General features: G+C 42.0%; 1 protein-coding gene across 1 annotated transcript in view; it reads left to right on the forward strand.

Annotated features, from left to right (window-relative positions):
• PTPN11 (protein tyrosine phosphatase non-receptor type 11) overlaps positions 1-20,888 on the forward strand; it is a 111,458-nt gene that overhangs the window by 83,078 nt on the left and 7,492 nt on the right. Inside the window, exon 15 of the mRNA XM_089677009.1 lies at positions 18,870-18,971. Coding sequence (XP_089533135.1) covers positions 18,870-18,939 — 70 coding nt within the window. The 3' untranslated portion in view covers positions 18,940-18,971. The remainder of the gene's footprint in view (positions 1-18,869; positions 18,972-20,888) is intronic.

Here is a 20,888-nt window from a genome sequence, read left to right on the forward strand (position 1 = left end):
CCAATAAAGCACATTTACGTTTTTGGGTGTAATATGACAAAATGTGGAACATTTTCAAGGGGTATGAATACTTTCAAGGCACTGTGTATGTATGTAAGTATGTGTGTGTGTGTGTATGTGTATATGTGTGTGTGTGTGTGTGTGTGTGTGTGTGTGTGTGTGTATATATATATATATATATATATATATATATATATATATATATATATATAGCCAAAAGTATTGGGACACCCCTCCAATTCATTGGATTCAGGTGTTCCAATTCCCTCCATGGTGAAAATCAAGCACCTAGGAATGTAGACTGCTCCTACAGACATTTATGAAAGAATGGGTTGCTCTCAGGAGCTCAGTGAATTCAAGCTTGGTATCATGTTATGTTGCCACCTGTGCAACAAGTCCATTTGTGAAATTTCCTTGCTACTAAATATTCCACGGTCAACCGTTAGTGATATTGTAAGAAAGTCGAAGCAACTGGGAACAACGGCAACTCAGCCATGAAGTGGTAGGCCACGTAAAATGACAGAGTGGGGTCAGCGCATGCTGATGCGCACAGTGTGCAGAAGTCACCAACTGTCTGCAGAGGCAATTGTTAAAGACCTTCAAACTTCATGTGGCCTTCAGATTAGTACAACAACAGTGCATAGAGAGCTTTATGGAATGGGTTTCCATGGCCCAGCAGCTGCATCCAGGCCTTACATCACTATTGCAATGCAAAGTGTCGGATGTAGTGATGAAGAGCATGCCGCCACTGGACTCTAGAGCAGTGGAGACATGTTCTCTGGAGTGACGAATCACGCTTCTGTCTGGCAATCCGATGGACTGGTCTGAGTTTGGCAGTTGCCAGGAGAACGGTACTTGCCTGACTGCATTATGGGAACAGTTTGGGGATGGCCCCTTCCTGTTCCAACATGACTGCGCACCAGTGCACAAAGCAAGGACCATAAAGACATGGATGAGCGAGTTTGGGGTGGAGGAACTGGATTGGCCTGCACAGAGTGCTGACCTCAACCTGATTATAACACTTTTGGTAATAAAATGAATGAATATCCCGTACAGAGTGACCAACTGTAGGGGCATATATAGGCTCCTATGTGACATGTCCCATAACATTAAATAGAATAATCTGAACAAATAAAGCAAAGGCCAATTGCGGACTTTAGAGGCACTGCGACAAAAATATTTATCAAAATCACTTTATTATACTATAATAGTGATTTTAATAAATTTTTTTGTCGCAGTGCCTCTAAAGTCCTCTAAAGTCCACGATTTGCCTTCGCTCTCTTTGTTAGGATTATTCTATATAACACTTTTGGGATGAATTATAGAGGAGTCAGGTATTATGCGAGCCAGGCCTTCTCGTCTGACATCAGTGCCTGACCTCACAAATGTGCTTTTGGAAGAATGGTCAAACATTCCCTTAGACACACTCCTAAACCTTGTGGACAGCCTTCCCAGAAGAGTTGAAGCTGTTATAGCTGTAAAGGGTGGGCCAACTCAATATTGAACCCTACTGGCTAAGACTGGGATGCCGCAAGTTCATGTGCGTGTAAAGGCAGACATCCCAATACTTTTGGCAATATAGTGTGTGTGTATAGTCTCTTCCTGAGTTGGATCCCAATATGCTCAGCCTACAAATGGGGGACATTGATATGTACACAACCCAGAGGCAGTGTGAGAGGAGGCCATGGAAGATTTCTCTCCCACAGACTCTTGCACACCTGATGTTATGATCTCATGCAGTATACTTGCCAGTGTGGATATGCTCACTTCTGCTGTGTGCAAAAACCTTGACATATGTATTTAAAATGGCATTGTGAGATGGAGGAGATTCAAATGCGACAAATAAACCTTCTACAGCTTAGGACATATTACGCGCATGAACAAATGGGCAATATATGAAGATTGGGTCAATCTACAAATTTTCAGCCCTCCAAAAGTCATTACCAAGCTTTATCCAGTGGAAAAAAAGAGTTCACTATAAAGTGGGTCTGTTCCAGTAATAGACCCTGCCGTCTCAGTCTAAAACACCTCATTGAACAAATTGAAGATATTCTTCATTCAATGATTCTGCTGATAGGAAGTTTGAGACACTTTTGAAGGCTCTCTTTATACTTTATACTCTCTACAGCGAGCTTTTGCTGCAATTTCTGTTTTTCAAACCACAGCTAACTAAACTAAACAACCAACACAATCCTGTATTCCAGGACCATACTTTACCTGAGCAATTACCTTTTTGCTCTGCTCTTTTGTGTGGATTCCCTGGAACAAGTAATGGCTCATTTTTCAGAATGGTCCTGATTTCTTTTCACATACACAGAATCTTGCCAGCTGAAGCTGCTTCTAAAAGATGCCTCACGTGTATCCCCTTTGAAGCAGCATGTCTCTTTGGTGAGACACTTGACAAATTAGCCAAATATGTCACAGGAAGAAAGGTTGTTCTTCTACTGCAAAAAGTAAAACAAAAAAAGATTCCTGCCTCAGGAGCCTCTAGCACCTTAACACTATACTCAGGCTTCAGTTTTTAAGTCTAAGTTCAGCCCCTCCTTTTGGAGCAAAATGTGGCCCACCAAGTCTTTGCCAAAGTCAAACTGTAACAGACATCCTTCCACTCTTAGCAGTGTGAGCACCCATTCACTGGGAGCTTTCACTCCTAAGAGTGGGAGGAAGTCTGTTATAGTTTATCTCTGGGTCACAAACTGGTTTCAAAGTGGTACAAAATATAGTTTAAAACACTACCCCTCTCCACTTTCTTCTCTCAAATCAATTGAAATCTCTCCAAGGACATTCAGATTTGCAGAACGCTCTGAACTGTCTCTTGTCCAGGGGACTAGTCGTGCCAGTAGCGCTAGAGGATTTTATTTAACCCTGTTCAAGATACCAAAACCCAACAGGGGTATTTGTCCTATTATGGACCTAAAATCCCTCAACAATTGCCTTCAAAATTCCAAACTTTTGCATTGAATTCACAAGGTTAGGCACTGCCTCTCTGAGACAGGGAATATTTGGCATCTGCATATATCCAAGATGCCTACCTACCTTTTCCTATTTAGTCACCTTACAAATATTTTCTATGCTTTGCAGTAGTAGACAATCACTTCCAGTTTGTCACACTGCCTTTTTGCCTATCCTTTGCTCCCAGAGGATTCACAAACGTCCCTTCTTTCATTTTTGTAAGAACTCAAGGAATCTAGGTCACAGGTTATCTAAATGAACCTTCTCCCTTCCAAAGGAATATAGGTCACAGGTTATCTAAAGGTCTCTTCTCCCTTCCATCTATCTGCAAACATAAACAGGACAGTTCAGATGCTGAAGACTTTTTATTCCAGGAATTCGATCTCCAACTTTTTTCACCTGGTATACTTGGGCCTGATTCTAGACACATCCTGAGCAAATGTCTTTTTTTCTGCTGTTTCTTAGAACTTGCACCTGAAACTTGAGATCAAAAAGATGCCCTTCTGTGAGATTCTCTATCAGAGTCTAGGTCTGTTCCATTCACCCATCTTCATTTTAGACCTCTCCAACACAACATTTTGTTGGCATGGATGTAGGCTTCTTCTCTTGACCTACCCAATGCTCAAATCCATCCAAACAAGGAATTCCCCAAACTTTGTGGATCTTCAGCTTCACCTTAACATTTAGGAAGTCGTTCCTTCCATATCACTGATAAGTGATCATGACCAATGTCTTTCAGTCTGAGGAGGAGTGTTCCATATTTACTTGTGGGGTGTTATTCATTTCATTGTGTTACCCTCCTCTGTAAATGTCTCAACCAAGATATTATAATATTTACGTGTTCAAAAAAAGCAAATTTTTTTTTTAATCAGCCTTGTTGCTTTGGTGGTGATGTAGTTCCTGACCTAGTTGCACTATGTCGTCTGCCCGTCATTTCTGACAAGACCACAAACAGCACATCTGCTGGTCTTCTGGCTGCCTGCTCTTCCAGATGCCTATCCACAGGACATCTGTCTGCACCCGGGTTATTGCGTGTGGCCGCACTAGTACCCTCTCATTTTGCCTTCCACTTTTGGAGTACACCATAGGGGATACTCTTACTTACAGTGGCAGCAACAAGATGCTTTCTCTCTCTCAGGTGTGCAACAGATTGCACTGCAACCATGTCTAATTTCTTTGGGAAACTCTCTGCCCTCCTAAAACCTTCAATCTTCACCTAATTCTACTCTGGAGTTATGACCCTGAACCTCCTAAACTCTGAAGAAGGCGAGGTGGACGCAGAAGAAGATCCTGTAGAGAAATTTTCACCTCCTGCATTTTGAGGTGCAAGCTAAGGATTCATGCCTTATGCTTTCTACTGTGAGCTCACTTGCACAAGCAAATTAACTGTGCTTTGCATGAAGATCGTCCAAATCCAATTTGCTCTTGCTGGTCCTGCCTAACAACCAGCTATAGTGGCTATGTCTTTTTGTCAGACTGTTGTTAACTAGACTAGGCAAATAAGTAGAGAACACAATCCTGTCTTTGAGGACCCTGTTCTCCTGGAATAATTGCAGCTGATAGTGTTGGTGCTGCTACTTTGTGATGATGCCCTAGAAAATGTACTTTACCACACTTTACTTTGTGTCTTTAGCACAAGGCAGCCTTCAGTCTGTGACTCTGTTCTGTGTTGTTTTCTTTATGAACTCTTCTAATTGCACTTTCTTTGGCTGTATTTTTAGATACCTTTTTATAGCTGATGTCTACTTTTTTTTTTAACTATAAAACATTTAATCTTAAATGACGACGAAACAATAGGATGTCTACATTTTTACTTTGTGTATTTGATGTGGCCTCTGTTGATATTTCCTGTCTGCATAATTAACTTACAGCCAATTAAACCTATGTCACTGTTGTCTATGCATATGTGCAGAATTTTGTAGTTACATTCAATTCTTTCAAACCTCTTGATGGCTGATCAACTTCAAGAAGTCTGTCCTTCAACGTTTGTATTTTCTGGGAAACTTGGAACTGATCTTGGGCACTGTTCAGGCCAGGACAGTCCAGCTGTCAGACTTTCAGATCAGGCAGCCATCCCAAAACTCGCTTCTGCATGACGGTTGTGAGCCTCATAGTTGAGGCATTTTCTATTTCTCATTTCCACTCAAAATCTTTTTTTTTTTTTTCTTTTCTTTTCTTTTTTAATTTTATTCAATGCATTTTGTAAAAGAATTACAAAACAGAGCTATTAGGTGTTCCTTGGCTCAGCACACATAATAAACAACACTTAGAACAACAGTATACAGATAAAAACCTTAAGAACTTAACCATAGCAGCTGCTTGGCATATGAAGAAGTAAAACATCTGAGATAATCATGTAACAACTCCAGCATTCAATGTGCAAGGGAAAGGGGCAAGGTAACACCACGGAGCACTAGCAGTAAAGGAGCATATCACAGATACTCTGCATAATGTGCAGGTAAAGGTCCTTTTCATACCGTGAATAGTACTTACATCACCACCATGGCAGGAAAGTCAAGCCAGAAGTCCCACACCTTATTAAACTTCCGAGGGCAGCCCCGAGAAAGGTAAGCACCTTTAGAAAGAGGGATAGCAGCATTAACTAGGGATTTCCAAAAGCTAAGGATTGGGGCCTCTGCTGACCTCCATTTTAAGGCTATAGTTTTTCTATCATAGAAAAGCAAAAGAAAGCAATGTTTTGGTGGCCCGGTGATAAAATAAGGGGCCCACCACCCCTAGAAAGCAATTTCCAATGGTCATTGGGATGGGTATAGTAGTCAACTTACACACAAAACTTGTAATCTAAGAGATTTCAGGATAAATTTTGTGCAATCTTTAAGGGGTCATATATGCTCTATGAAGAATTCTAAATTGGATCAGTCTATCCCTGGTGGCTACTAACTGAAGGAAATGGTATTCCAAAATATCCTCCCAATCCTCTCCATCAATACCTGGAGCATCCACCCACCATTTAGAGTGTAGAACTTCCATGCCCACATGAACCGAAGGCATAAAGAGTTTATAGATTTCTGAAAGAGGTTTAGACAAAGACGAATCCCATAGCACAACTTCCATTTCAGATGAAATGAGATCCAATTGCTGCCTTCCAAATTGAGAGTGATAGGCATGGTGCAGCTGCAGATACCAGAAAAAGTAAGGATTGGAAAGGCCAAACTGTTGTTTTAGAGGGGGTTTGGGAGGACCAACAATTAGGGGCCAAATTGCATTTAGCAGTTGTAAAGTGCCAGGCTTGGAGTACTGCCTAGATACAGTTAACTGGAAGGGGGCACGGAGACATCTAGAGAAGATTTTGTAAAATTTCATACAAGCCCAGGTATTTGGTCTCCAGGACTATAAAAGCATTAGAGTAATCTGAGATTACCCTATTATGATCATGTGTAAGGAGGGCAGCCAAAAAATAAGCATGAAGGTCACGACATGCTAACCCTCCCTTTTGTCCAAGATCACCAAAATATTTTCTTACTAAACTGAGGATTCTTGGAACCCCATAAAAAGGAGGAGACAATAGAATCAAACTGTTTAAAGAAGACTTTGGGTACCCAAAATGGAGAGTGCCGTAGAGCATAAAGGAGTAGAGAGGATTTTCAGTTTGATTAAGTTTATTTTACCAATTGGGGACAGAGGTAAGTTTTTTTCCACGCTTTTAATTTCTGTTTAGTCATAAGTGACAGGGGATATAAATTTAACTTGGGGAAGTCTAAGTTATTGGGAGAAATCGTGATACTGAAATAGCAAAAAGTTCATCCAGGTCAAGGGGAGAGCTGAATCAACAGCCCCACGGGCTCCTGAATCAGTGGGCATGATAAGCGATTTTCCCCAGTTTATTAGCATCTCTGACAGAACAGCAAAATGGTCAAGAATAGTAAGTGCCGCATTAAGCAATAGCCCATGGTCATTTAAAAAGAGCATGAGTTTGTCAGCATATAATGCCAATTTTCCTACTTTATTCTCCACCTGAATACCCACCAACCCATCTGAGCGTCTCAAGGCCAGGGGTTCCATCACCAGTGCAAAAACAGCTGGAGAGAAGATGCAACTCTGCTTTGTTCCACGGTCTATCAGAAAAACCGGGAATAAATTACCACTCAAAATGATCTAGGCTGTGGGAGATTGATAAAGGATGCTCAACCATGAAAACAATGGGCCGAATCCCATAACCCAGACCCCTGCCGCCATAAATCACCAATTCACAGAATCTAAGGCTTTTTCAATATCCAGCACCACCAACAGTTTTCTGGCCGGATCTCCCGGAGGAAGCTGCAGATGCATGGACACACGGTGCTGATTGCCATCCGTGGACCTACCCGGCATGAAGCCTGTCTGATCATTTATTATATATTGAAGGCACTACCTTCATTAACCTAATATGACCTTTGTTAGGTTTTTGAGATTATAATTTATATTCCAATAGTTTTTATTGAATAATTTTCAGCTAACAAGTAATACAAACAAAGAATATCCTGTCAAAATATGTAAATTATAGAACACCGCAAATAACGTTTGTCACAGAGTAGTTGTCATTTGAGGCAGGACAAATGTTGCAGCACAAGTAGGTATTGGGCATAACCCACCCAAGCTAACAAGAGAGAATAATGCGGAATAGAGAAAGCGAAGGAGAGAGCTAAGGAGAGGGTCAAGATGAAGGACATTAAGGCACAGAAATATATTGAATCCACGGGTCCCATGTTTTGTCAAAATTTTTTGTATTATTGTGTATACTACAGGTGAGTTTGTCATTAATCATAATCCAATTCAATTTATTCTTAACATAGTCAAGCGGGTTAACCAATTGCTTCCAATGTCTAGCTATAGTAATTCTTGCTGCAAACAGCATATAGATGATCAATTTATGGGACTTCATGGGAACATTATCCGGAAATTTATGAAAAAGGGCCATCTCCGGGGATCTGTGAATATTTAGGCCACAACACTGGAAACATATCGCAGAAGCAGATGGATGCATCCTCTCAGTCCGAGTAGGGACCAAGTACCTTCTCAACAATGTTTTATAGTTTGCTTCAATTAGTTTAGTATTGATGGAAATTTTTGATCGTGCCAGGGCATTATCTTGCCATTCCGATAGTTCGGAATTGACATTCAGGTCCCGTTCCCATTGAACCATATAGGGAAGCTTACAGCTCAGGTCAGTGAGGAGAGTATACACTGTGGAAACACGGCCTCTGGGGAAATCCCTCTTCTGACAGGAAAGTTCAAAGTTGGTGAGTAAGGGTGGTTCATCCAATAAAGTAAGCTTTGAGCGGATAGATGAGACAATCTGGTTGTATCTGAAGATTTTGGTAGCGGGCGTTTGTAGCTTACCTTTAAAATGCTGTAAAGAGTATTCGAGCACCATTAAGGTAGTCTCCTATCCACAACAATCCTTTACTGATCCACCATTGAAAAGGAGTAGGTACTAAGCCAGGTATAAATTCAGGGTTACAAAAAAATGGAGCTAAGGGTGTGTGTGGGAATGCCAATGATTTGCAGTGGTGTACTCTGTTCCATACTGTTAAAGAATGTGACAAAGCGGAGCATAGTATAGGGGGGCACAGTCTATTAGGAAGCCAGAGTAATGCATCGACTGCTAGGGGGTGGCAGAAGAGAGCTTCAATAGAAACCCAGAGGGGGCAGATCCCCTAGCAGTGGTATAGCTCAACTGAGCAATTTGAGTGGCTTGGAAATACACGTGAAGATTAGGAAGGCCAATCCCAACTCGCAGTTTGGAGGAATATAATGTCTTTTGGTTCATCTGAGGTCTTCTACTATTCCAAAAAAAGCAGAGGACCTCAGCTTGTAAGTGCTGCAACTCCCGTCTCAGAATTGGTACCGGTAAGGTTTGAAAATAATATAGCAATCGGGGCAAAAACATCATTTTAATTCCATTCACTCTGCCAAACCATGACATGGAGTAGTCAGCCCAAAGGTGAAGATTATCTTTTAAGTTCCTAAAGAGGAGAGAGTAATTAGCTTGATAGAGGGTCTCAACTGCAGCGGTTAAGTGTATTCCTAAATGGGGCAACAAGTTACTTGCCCATTTGAAATCATAGGTCGTTCTGAGTTGCTGTTCTGCAGAAGCAGGTAGGGAATCATTAAGGGCTGTCGTTTTTTAGGAAATTAGGGGAAGCCCGGAAAGAGCAGAGAATTGGCGCAGCAGAGACAATAAGTTAGGTACAGTTATCAAAGGGGAGGTAATATACATAAGAAAATCATCAGCAAATAGGGCACATTTATGTTCCTGTTGTCCACAATGAACGCCATGGATTTGGGGATGGGAGCGTATTGCAATAGTTAAGGGTTCAATTGCCAGTGCAGAAAGCAATGGGGAAAGTGGACAACCCTGTCTAGTGCCACGTCAAATTGGGAAAACGGAGGAACTGTAACCTCTAATGGAAATTTGAGCCAAGGGAGTATTATATAATGAGTGCAATAAAGGGAGAAACCTAGGACCAAATCCAAAAGCCTGTAATGTAGTAAAAACAAATATTCCCACGTTAGAATATTGAAGGCCTTATGAAGGTCCGAAGAGTGAAGCAAAAGTTCCCTACAAAGAGGAGCATCCCAATTAGAGTGGACAGCTGAAATAAGAGTGATAGATCGGCGAATCTGGTTCAATGTTTGCTGACCAGAGATGAAACCCGACTGGTCCTTATGAATATATTGTGCCAAAAGGGAGTTAAGGAGCAAAGCCAGAAGTTTTGTTAGGATTTTCAGGTCACAAGTTATTAATGAAATAGGGCGATAATTGTGAACATCAATTGGATCTTTATTGTGTTTGGGAATGACACTAATATATGCTTTATTCTCATCTAAAGGAACCACTCCCTCTTCTCTTAATGAATTAAAATAAAGAGTCATAAGGGGGAGAAGATGTTCAGAAAAAGTTTTGTAGTAGTTTGGGAGACCGTCGGGGCCTAGGGATTCATGTGACGATGTGACGATAGCAATTTATTGACTTTGCTAAGCTCTGCATCAGTAATCGGTTGTTCCTTAAGTTGTCTATGGGCTTTGGTGGGGGATGGAAGAGGCAGAGTCTCCAGAAAGGATTGAATTGAGGAAGGCTCAATTGGCTGGGGTTGACCATATAGGGTAGCATAAAATCATGAAATTCCCAAAGGATCTTCTGAGGATCCTGTGTGATATGACCCCCCCCCCCCCCCCCCAACGAGCCGAAGTTTGGGAAGCACCGAGTGAATATATTTAGGGGTAAGCTTATGCGCTAAAAGGGAACCTGGTCTGTCCCGCCACGTGAAGAATTTATGATTCATCCAACGCAGTTGCTTTTCTGCTTTAGTGGTGAGAGTGAAGTTAAGTTCTAACCAGGCTTGCTCTACCTTTTGATAACATGTCAGAGTTTGGGGCCATTTTATGTTGGGCGACTAAGGATTCATATTTTTTAGATTTGGCAGAGATCAACTCTTTGCGAGATTGTTTAACTCTGGAGGACTGTTGGATAAAGAAGCCCCTGACAGAAGATTTTGGGCTGCCCAGTTAATAGCAGGAGTCATATCTTCTGCCTTATTAATTGCAAAGTAAAACTTCAAATGTTCCCCCCACTTCTAGATAGTAGGACTCGTTGCTAAGTAGGGACTCATTTAGTCGCCAGTGTGGCTTGGCCTGTTTGACTGTCAATTTAGAAAGCGTCAGTATCACAGGATCATGGTCTGACCAAGGCGTTGATATCATTTTGACTGAGTGTATTTTAGAGAACATTTTAGAGAGGAGAAAATATGATCTATACGAGAATGATTATGAGCTCTAGAAAAATGGGAGTAATCTCTAGAGGTGGGATTGGCTTCCTTCCACGCGTCAAGGAAATCATAGGACATCACTGCTAGGGTACAAGGTATTTTAGAAAAAACATCTCAAAAGTGTGTGTATATGTATGTACAGTTGTGTTCAAAATAATAGCAGTGTGTTGAAAAAGTGAATAAAGCTCAAAATGCTTCTAATAGCTTTTATTTCCATACACACAAATGCATTGGGAACACTACACATTCTATTCCAAATCAAAACGTGAAGAAAAATATATCAAATTTGTGTTGTTCCTCTAAAAAAAATTGAAGAAAAGTGAATATTAGACTGTTCAAAAAAATAGCAGTGTTTGTATTCTTCTTTACAAACTCAAACATTCACTATATACGCTGAGAAATGTTTGAAGATTTTGCTTTCCTTTGAATCACTTACTTAATATTTAGTTGTATAACCACTGTTTCTGAGAACTGCTGTACATCTGTGTTGCATGGAGTCAACCAACTTCTGGCACCTGTGAACAAGTATTCCAGCCCAGGATGATTGGACTACATTCCACAGTTCTTTTCTATTTCTTGGTTTTGCCTCAGGAACTGCATTTTTGATGTCACCCCACAAGTTTTCTATTGGATTAAGATCCGGGGATTGGGCTGGCCAATCCATAACGTCAATCTTGTTGGTCTGGAAGCAAGATGTTGCACGTTTACTGGTGTGTTTGGGGTTGTTGTCTTGTTGGAACACTCATTTCAAGGGCATTTCCTCTTCAGCATAAGGCAGCATGACCTCTTCAAGTATTCTGATGTATTCAAACTGATCCATGATCCCTGGTATGCGCTAAATAGGCCCAACACCGTAGTATGAGAAACATCCCCATATCATGATGCTTGCGCAACCATGCTTCACTGTCTTCACAGTGTACTGTGGCTTGAATTCAGTGTTTGGGGGTCGTCTGACAAACTGTCTCCGGCCACTAGACACAAAAAGAACAATCTTACTGTCATCAGTCCACAAAATGTTGCGCCATTTCTCTTTAGGCCAGTCAATGTGCTCTTTGGCAAAGTGTAACCTCTTCAGCACATGTCTTTTTTTCAACAGTGGGACTTTGCGGGGGCTTCTTGCAGATAGCTTGGCTTCACATAGGCGTCTTCTAATTGTAACCGTACTCACAGGTAACTTTAGACCTTCTTTGATCTACCTGGAGCTGATTGTTGGCTGAGTCCTTGCCATTTTGGCTATTCTTCTATCCATTCGAATGGTAGTTTTTTGCTTTCTTCCACGTCTTTCAGGTTTTGGTTGCCATTTTAAAGCATTTGCGATCATTTTAGCTGAGCAGCCTATCATTTTCTGCACTTCTTTATATGTTTTCCCCTCTCCAATTGACTTCCTAATCAAGGTACGCTGTTCTTCTGAACAATGTCTGGAACGACCCATTTTCCTCAGAATTTCAGAGAGATATGCACTGTAACCAGCATGTACAACATTTGCTGCCTTCCTTCCTTAAATAAGGGCTATAATTGCCACCTGTTTTTCAAAGAATGAATGACCTCACTAATAGAACTCCACACTGCTATTATTTTGAACATGCCCCCTATTATTTTGAACATGAGTGATTCAATTACACAGAATTCGCAGCATGCATGTCATGACTGTTGGGTCTGTTGGATTTCTATTACTCTACTACACCTGTTAGTAAATTATTTGCCATGTAGAAATATAATTTCTACCAAAAACAGTGATTGATCAGGTTAGTGATGTCTGACTGCTATTATTTTGAACACAACTGTGTGTGTGTATGTATGTATATGTGTGTGTGTATGTATATATGTGTGTGTGTGTGTGTGTGTATATGTGTGTGTGTGTGTGTGTGTGTGTGTATATATATATATATATATATATATATATATATATATATATATATATATATATATATATATATATATACACACAGACACGCTAGTGCCCCATGTTGGGACCACTGAGAGGCCTCTGCTAAAAGAATCTTCAACTAGCAGGAAACAGAGACCTCAGTGTGTCCAATGTGGGGTTGCAGATTTCTTCCTGGGGGAGGAGGTGGTCCATTAGCTTTGGACTATTTCTGTGAAGAGGGGCTAAGGGAAATAAAGCCCAAGTTCAGCAGAATTTTTTTCTCTTTGAGGAATGTGGAAAAGGAATAGGATTTGCTGTTATAAATGAATTGTAGGCGAAACAGGTAGTTCCATCTGTAGCAGTTGTCCCGCTGGATTAGGGGCAAACGTAACGGTTTGCAGGCCCTCCATTTTTGTATGGTTGCTTGAGAAATGTCTGCGAAGACTTGGATCTTTTAACCATCAACCTCCAAATCTGGATGTTCTCTAGTGTATCACATCACTGCCTCCTTAACCCTGAAGAAGTGGGGCATTACAATTACATCCCGAGGAGATTCATCTAGTTTTAAAGGGACTAAAGCCCTAAGGATACGATCTATTTCCAGATGGATTTCATCAATAGCCGGTACCGCAGAATGTATAAGGGAGCGAGCGATGGAAGCAATATATTTTACAGTTTCAGGCAGTCCTCTAATACGGAAGTTGTACCGCCTACCCCAATTTTCAAGATCATCTGTATTGTTGTAAGCTTCATCTAGGCAATCTTGTAGGTCGGAAATCATGTTAAAATTTTGAGTCACTTTATGTATCATCAACTTTAGATTCGATATTCTCAGGTCGATTTCCCAGCTCCCTGTAATCCTGTTTCAGGTCAGAGGCCAACTTAATGGTAGCTTTATCCAGTTTCCTCTGTAATAAATCAGCACAACGTGCGATAAGTATGGAATCCCCTGAATAGTGCAGGGGCGCAGGTGGTAAAGCAGGAGAGTCCACTGGACCATCATGTGCTGGATCTTGGCTACTGGTTTGGCTAATAAAGATATCCGCCATCTCCTTATCCAGCAGGGAGAATCATGGCCTGAGGATAGTAATGCAGCCTGTGAGGGCAACTTGAAAGGGCCAGGGGGTGCAGGAAGGTCACTCACATGAACCAGGGAGCCGTTACTCTGAAGCCCAGGGCTGGAGGAGGGCTTGGCCTTCTGTGGCTGTTGCTGTGTTTCCTCTGCAGCTGGGGAGGCCCGGGAGCCAGCGCGGGATGCCATCTTGCCTTCCCTTCCTGCTCCCCTTGTAGCAGTGCGGGATCCACCCATGGACTTTCCGGCCGGTCAGGTGGGCATGAGAGAAACTTACAGCCTCTTAGCAGTCGGCCCAAGTAGATATCGGGGGTAGGAGTGGGCTGCAGCCACTGTAAAATGCCCTAAAATGGAGAGAATGTGCAGATTGGTAAAATCGCATGTGCTCTGCAAGATTATAATTTACCAGTGAAATGGGTCTATAAGAGGCACAACATTTCCGATCTTTCCCTGTCTTTAGGAGGCAAAACTACATGTGCCTGATACATAGATGGAGGGAAATTCTCCAACATCTAAACAAGAGGAAAAAGACTTTGTAATTTTGGGGCAGGAATTTGAGCATACTCCTTATAGCATTCACCTGAAAGACCATCTGGTTCACAAGTTTTATTATAGGGAGGAGATAGGGGCATTCAGGCTCTGCCAAAGATCAGAGTTTCTCTTGGATTGCATCCTCAGAAGGATAGGGGGCTTAACTATACAAGGATTAATAGTAAACATAGAATTCATTAGGGATATCGGTCAGGTCAGCTATCCGATCCCTAATAGAGGAGCGGAATTCTGGCACTACTAACATTTGGAACTACTGGTTTGCCACTAGGTTTGCAAGGAGTCTGCTATTCTTGTCACCTGACTCAAAAAGCCTGTCAGCAAGGAGCTTGGCATCTAGCTGAGTTAGAGAAGTGTAATGTAGAGTCAAGTCCCTTTTGGCCTGAGCCAGAAGGGAATACGCTTCAGGAGTGGAATCGGCAGTAAAAGCAACCACTGCCTCAGCTTCCCGTTCCTCCAATTGAGAGGTTTGATGTGCATAGTCCCGTTTGGTGGCCTTTATCGCAGATATATACTCCCCCCGAATTGAGGCTTTGAGCGCATCCCACACCATGGAGGGAGAAGCCGAAGCCTCATTATCTTCCCAAAATTGGACAACCTTAGGAGAAACAATCTCAGCAACCATTGAGTCATGGACCCAGCGAGAGGCTAATCTCCAACAATCCAGATGTGTCCCGTCGCCAAGCCTCAGAAGAAGTTCTAAAGGAGCATGGTCATAGATCGCGGCTGGAAGATAGGAGACTGCCTGTACAACAGGTAATTCAGTTGCATTACAAAAGGCAAAATCAATACGAGAACTGGATCTGTGGGTGGCCGAATAGTGAGAGTAGGCTCTAGCCTTCGGAGTGCTTCTGCCGTCAAATTTCAGTGAGTACAAGTGCACTAGCCCAGTTGGACTATTCTGGATTATTAAGTCAAAGACTGCAGGGTCAAAAAGGGATGGTAAATAGACGTTGACAAGCGCCCACAACGTGGCCTTGATATCTAATAAAATAACTTACTGGCCCCCAGGGTCAGTGATAATCTTATCAACCTTGCAGGGGAGTGATTTATTGAGAAGAATAGCAACCCCTTTTGCATAGGTAGAGTATGTGACGTGAAAAGCCTAATGTACCTAAGATCTACGGAGGGCCAGTATTTTATTGCCCATCAGGTGCGTTTCTTGAAGGAACAGTATGTGTGGTTTGTGGGAATTGAGAAATATAAACATGAGAAAACGTTTAAATTTATCATTGAGACCCCGCATATTCCAAGAAAGCACTTTAATTTCCATGTTAGGGCATGCTATAGATATCTATGAGAGCTAGAATGTGGGCCATTACTAGAAGCAGATCAGATACCCTGCTAGAGGACTTGTGAAGAGGGGAGTCATTCCTACTTAAGGAACGCACAGGAGGATCATACAATGTATAAGACATAGACAGAACAGTGCTAAGCAGAAAAGCTAGTGCAAAACACCCTACCACTTAGCAAAAACCCCAGCATAACTAGGCTAATGCGGTTTAATTCCCTAAACGGTGACTAAAAAGTCTACTGATCAACAATAAAGAAAAGGTCCATACATAAAGTCCGGAAAAATATCTTCCAATCCTGGACTTCTGTTGGTAGCAGACTAAAGAGGATGATACATGGAATTTGAGGTCAACTGTAAACCGTCCTAAGAGGGGTAGCTCCCCAGCTGCAAGACAAATCTATCCCCCTCCCACCAGGAAACAAAAACAAGGGAGGGAGAGTACAGAATAGTCGGGCAGTAGGCCAACCATAATAGCCACTGGAAGTGGGTCAAAAAAAAAAGAAAAAAAGGGGGACAGTGGATCCAGGAGACAGTCCCCTCCCCCACAATGGCAGCAGTTCTCCAGGAGACAGTCCCCTCCCCCACAATGGCAGCAGTTCTCCAGGAGAAGTTCAGAGGTTTAGAATGAGAAAGAAAACAAAAAAGAAATCTGTAGGGCAAGCAGTGCTCACCCGCCATGGCAAAAGAAATAAAAAAAAAAACACAGGGGAAGATAGGAGGCTGATACGCCATGGTAGTAGGAGACCACAGCAAATAAAGGAACAGACTTACCAGAGACTGTTTTGTTTCTTCAGGGAAATAAAAAAAACTTGACAAAGCCTTCATGTTGAACTCGCAGACGGCTCGGATAGAGCATGCTGTAGACCTGCGGAAACATCTGGAAAGAAGTGGACAGTGGTGTTACCATAGAGCAATGTGGGATGTTTACGGACCTCACTGAGAATCCTATCTCGGTTGCTGTAGTTTAAGAATCGGACCAGAAATGGATGAGGTTGTGCACCAATAGGCCTGCGACCTGTGCTCCCTTTCCACTGCATAGGTAGAAGAGACTTCAGTGAGATCCAACAGCTCCTTAAAGAATGTCTTTGCAAACCCTCCGGGAGGCCCAGGGCCCACACATTGTAGCGTCGAAGACAGTTCTCCAGGTCATTGGACTTTGCCACCAACATTTGTACCGTGTTCTGTAGAGTTTGCAGCAGGTCTGAGTGGTGTGCTGTAGTATCTTTATTATTAGAGATCCAGGTTTCGGTAAGACAGCCTCTGATCTCATCTAGGTCATTGCGAATGAGGTTCTTCAGCCAGCCTGGCTATGCAGACCAGGAGAGAGGTTTTGCTCTGCACAATGGCACAGAGAATCGCCTCAGGGTCAGAGAAGGAGAGGAAGCTGGTCACGCTGAGGATTCTGCCATCTCCACCTCAGCAAGCAAGGCCAGCAGCTTTCCCACCAAGATGGGATCCGCACACGACGCTAGAGGAGTAGGTGGCTTCTTGCTGGATGGCGGAGCAGACGTGCAGCTTTGGGATGGCATGCCGGCGGGCACAGGGAGGATACCGCCGCTCGCAGGAGGAGTCTGTGAGAGCGGATAGCGCTGGAAGTGGGCAGGAAGGGTTCAAGATACAGCATCCCAGCTACGCCTCCTTCACTCAAAATCTTTGCAGATAAAACAAGTTCCTTCTCAGATTTGCCTATTACAGCTGTTCAGCCAGGAAAAAAAATCTTCCTGGCGTGGTGGAACATTCCCCCCCCCCCCCCCCCAGTCATGGTATAGCTGAACAACGCCACTGCTGTGGCTTACATATTTTAGAAGTTGAGCAGCCATAAGGGAAGGAAGTGCATTTCCTTTTCTGGGTGGAGAACCATATTTCAATTCTCTCTATCTTCTTACTGTGAGTGGAATATTGACAAGCGAACTTCCTAAGTTACCAAAACCTGGTCCCAGGAGAGTGGGCAATCCACCCCGAGATCTTACTGATGCTCTGTTAGAAATGGGGAACACAAGATGTGTTTTTCAGATTCAACAAAAAGCTGAAGTCCAGGGATCCCCTTCCTTTTGGGGTGGATGCCATGGTGATTCCTTGTTCCCCATTCAAACTGGTGTTTGCAGTAGTCAAGTACTGATTCTCCCTTGATTTCTCCATAAGATAGAGAGGGAATGGACTCTGCTAAGTCTCATTGCTTCACAATGAGCCAGGAGAACTTGGTACACCGGCATGCACAGAAACCTGAAGGGTCGAACTTTGGCTTCTTCCACATGGGCTAGAACGCCTGTCACAGAACCCTCTGTTCTAACCTGCTTCTAGGTCACTAGCTTTAACGGCATGGCTGTTGAAACCTGCATCCTAAAGGATAAGGGGCATTGATGACTTGATGTCATGCCCACCTTGATCAAGGCGAGAATATCTACCTCTTGTAAAAGCTACATCTACCTCTTGTAAAAGCTACCATCGCACCTGGAGGGCCTACTTTTGGTGCAAAAGCAGGCAAGACCTGTAAAACAGCCCCCTGTATCACCTTGCTTCTAACTCACTGGCTTTAACCGCATGACTATTGAATCCCTTATCCTAAATGACAGAGGCCTTGCTGACTGTAATTCCAGCCTCGCTCAAGGCGAGAATATCCACCTCTCGCAAAAGCTACAGTAGAACCCATCCTGGTTTCCTTGTGGGTCTGTTTGATTTGTTGTCTACCTCTCGGTTTATTGCTTGGGGATGTCCCACATTCTATGACTTCCTGTCCTTTATGTTGTACTGTACTTTTAAGATAATGTGAATCTGACTTGTCAGTAAATTCTATATCTTGTACTACAGATCAGGGCTGATGTTCCTTCCCCCTTTTTTTTATTTCCTTTATTACTTGCTACAAAACTGGAGTTCCATGGAGTGGGTGGGGTTATATGAGGGTGCACTGGGGGGTGTTCCCAGCAAAACCTTTTCCAGTGTCCAATCATCTGAAAGTAGCCACATATAGGCCACAGTTTATGACTTCTTGTTCCCTACTGTAATCTAAAATATGGAATTTACTGGTATGTCAAAGATTCCATTTTTTTTTAAACAGTATCCTAGACAGTAATCTGCAAGTTACCCCTGGTAGTGCTGGGTGTGTCCCACTGCAAGTGTAATTTTGAATTTTCCACGGAGTTCAGAATTAAAGACTGTTGTGACATTTTAGATTGTCTGTCTATAAAATGACAAGCACATTTAAGGGTAAATTCTATCTCTGCAAATTTACAAAGGATATTGTACTCAGCAAACTGCTAGATAAGTTATCAGGTGACAAATGCTGCAGGGTTTTGTTCTCATGAAGCATAATGCAGCTCTGGAGTAATTTCCATACACGTGCCTGAAAATTTGTCTGTTGTGTTACAGAATGAGAGAAGATTCTGGTAGAGTATATGAAAACGTGGGCCTCATGCAGCAGCAGAAAAGCTTCAGATGAACTGAAATATGATGTCTCCACCACCTAGACTGGTAATTTATGATGCACAACAATGTATTATTCTTATTTAGACAAAATTTTACTTAATAGCTTTACATAAAGGGGAAAATATTACTTCAGAACTGAATCAGCCTTCAGCATTGAATCTACCTGTGGATGCTCCTTGCAGAAGATGTGTATTCCACAATTACAAAATACAACACTCTATTGACAATTGAAGCAAGGCTATTTTGCTTCACATGACTTTGCTAAAATTTCATCTGGTGATATTTTCTAAAACCGCACGGTAAAATGCCTTTAAGTGAACTTCTGGTGAAGGGGGGAAAAAAATCAGCCGTTACACTCTAATCTATAAAGCTTATAGCTGCTGTAAGGATCACTTTAGCTTTTGACCTAATACTCACAGAATTAAAGCTAGTATAGCTCAGTCTAGTAGTGTTTCTTCAATGTGCAGCTTCCAATTCCTACAGAGCAGTACACCAGGCTGGTCTTTGTTTTTCCATGCTAATACTATCCTCCATGTCTGGTGTGTCTTGTTCATAAAAAGGAAGAAATGTAAAAAATTTTCTTTCAGTGCTGCCTCTGTATTTGTACATAGGAACACTACTTAGACTAGGTGTAATCTTGTTCTAGCTCCTTGAGCCGTGTTGGACAGTAGTTTACACCTTTACAGAGGCATGATATTTTTCATTTATGCCATGTCAGAATTATACCAATCTTTATAAAAACTGTGAAGTGTACTTTAAACTACATGTGACTGCCATTAACACATAGAATAGATTTCAGGGAAGTCATGGTTCACCATTTTGAAATTACAGTTAAATGTGCTTGTAAAACTGGTGTGAAACCAGTGCTAAAAGCCAAGGTTCTCTTATTAAGGAGTTTCTCTTCCCTCCAATCTCAAATAGCTGATATAAAGCTATTAATAACAAAAGTGCATGTAGTAAAAAAAAGTAAAGGATGATGCCTAGCCAGCCTCTGGAGCAATCAAACCAATTACTTTTTAGGATACACACATGCACACTTTGTTCAGCAGTACCATGCTATGATGAAGAGGGGACCCTTCAAAACTTGGATTGTTTATGACATAAGAGTCTGAATAGGACTGATACTGGACTTTATATGTTCTGCGTTTTGGCGCTGCCCGCTAATGAGCAATAAAAGGCTGCAATAGGTGCATGTTCAAAAATGCAGTTTGAAAAAGTAACTGAACTGTTTTGACTCTGCAGAAATGTCATTTGAATATAATCTAAATTTGTATTACTTAACAGACAAATCGTTCTTACAGACTAGCTCAGTGTGGAAATCTCACCAGAGTACTGAATGCAGAAGGTGGCCAACATCTGCATTCATTTAGCATCTCGCGTTTGTATCAGTTGTTACTGCGGCAGAGTCATTCAGAGGGCTCTGCTGCAGGCAGAGTCTGGCATGAATGGCCAAAGCAAAGTTTCTGTAGCGAGATACAAAGTATAGACATGAGTTTTCTTTGTACTGTGGTTGAATGTTCAGATTTTATGGTGCACAGGCAATTATTAAATATTTGGTATATATACTGGATAAGAAAAAAATTAAAGCTGTGAAGCAGGAGGACGTGCAAGGTGTACACTCTATTTTATTTATCTGATGATGAAGTGTCCTGCCAAAGAAAAGGCCTCTAGCCTTATGTGCCTTATTCGCTGTTACCATCACAGCAATAGCAGGATAGGTATGGTAGGCTGAATGGTATTCCTGCAGAGAAACAGCTGAAAAGAAAACTGTGCTATTTTATTTTTGTATTCTCATTTTTATTTTTGGCAACTCTGTGGTAACACACAAATTCAAAAGCAGGTATTCTGGGGCACTCTGGTGCAGTAACACAGTGGCTGTATCTGAAGAAAGGATTACAATAATGAAAGTAAAGGATTAAAGCTGAACTCCAGATAGATATAAAGACACACATTAATGCAGCT

The sequence above is a fragment of the Staurois parvus genome, unplaced genomic scaffold (assembly GCF_062004578.1).
Source record: "Staurois parvus isolate SC_StPar_1 unplaced genomic scaffold, SC_StPar_1.0 ptg000014l, whole genome shotgun sequence".
Taxonomy (NCBI): domain Eukaryota; kingdom Metazoa; phylum Chordata; class Amphibia; order Anura; family Ranidae; genus Staurois; species Staurois parvus.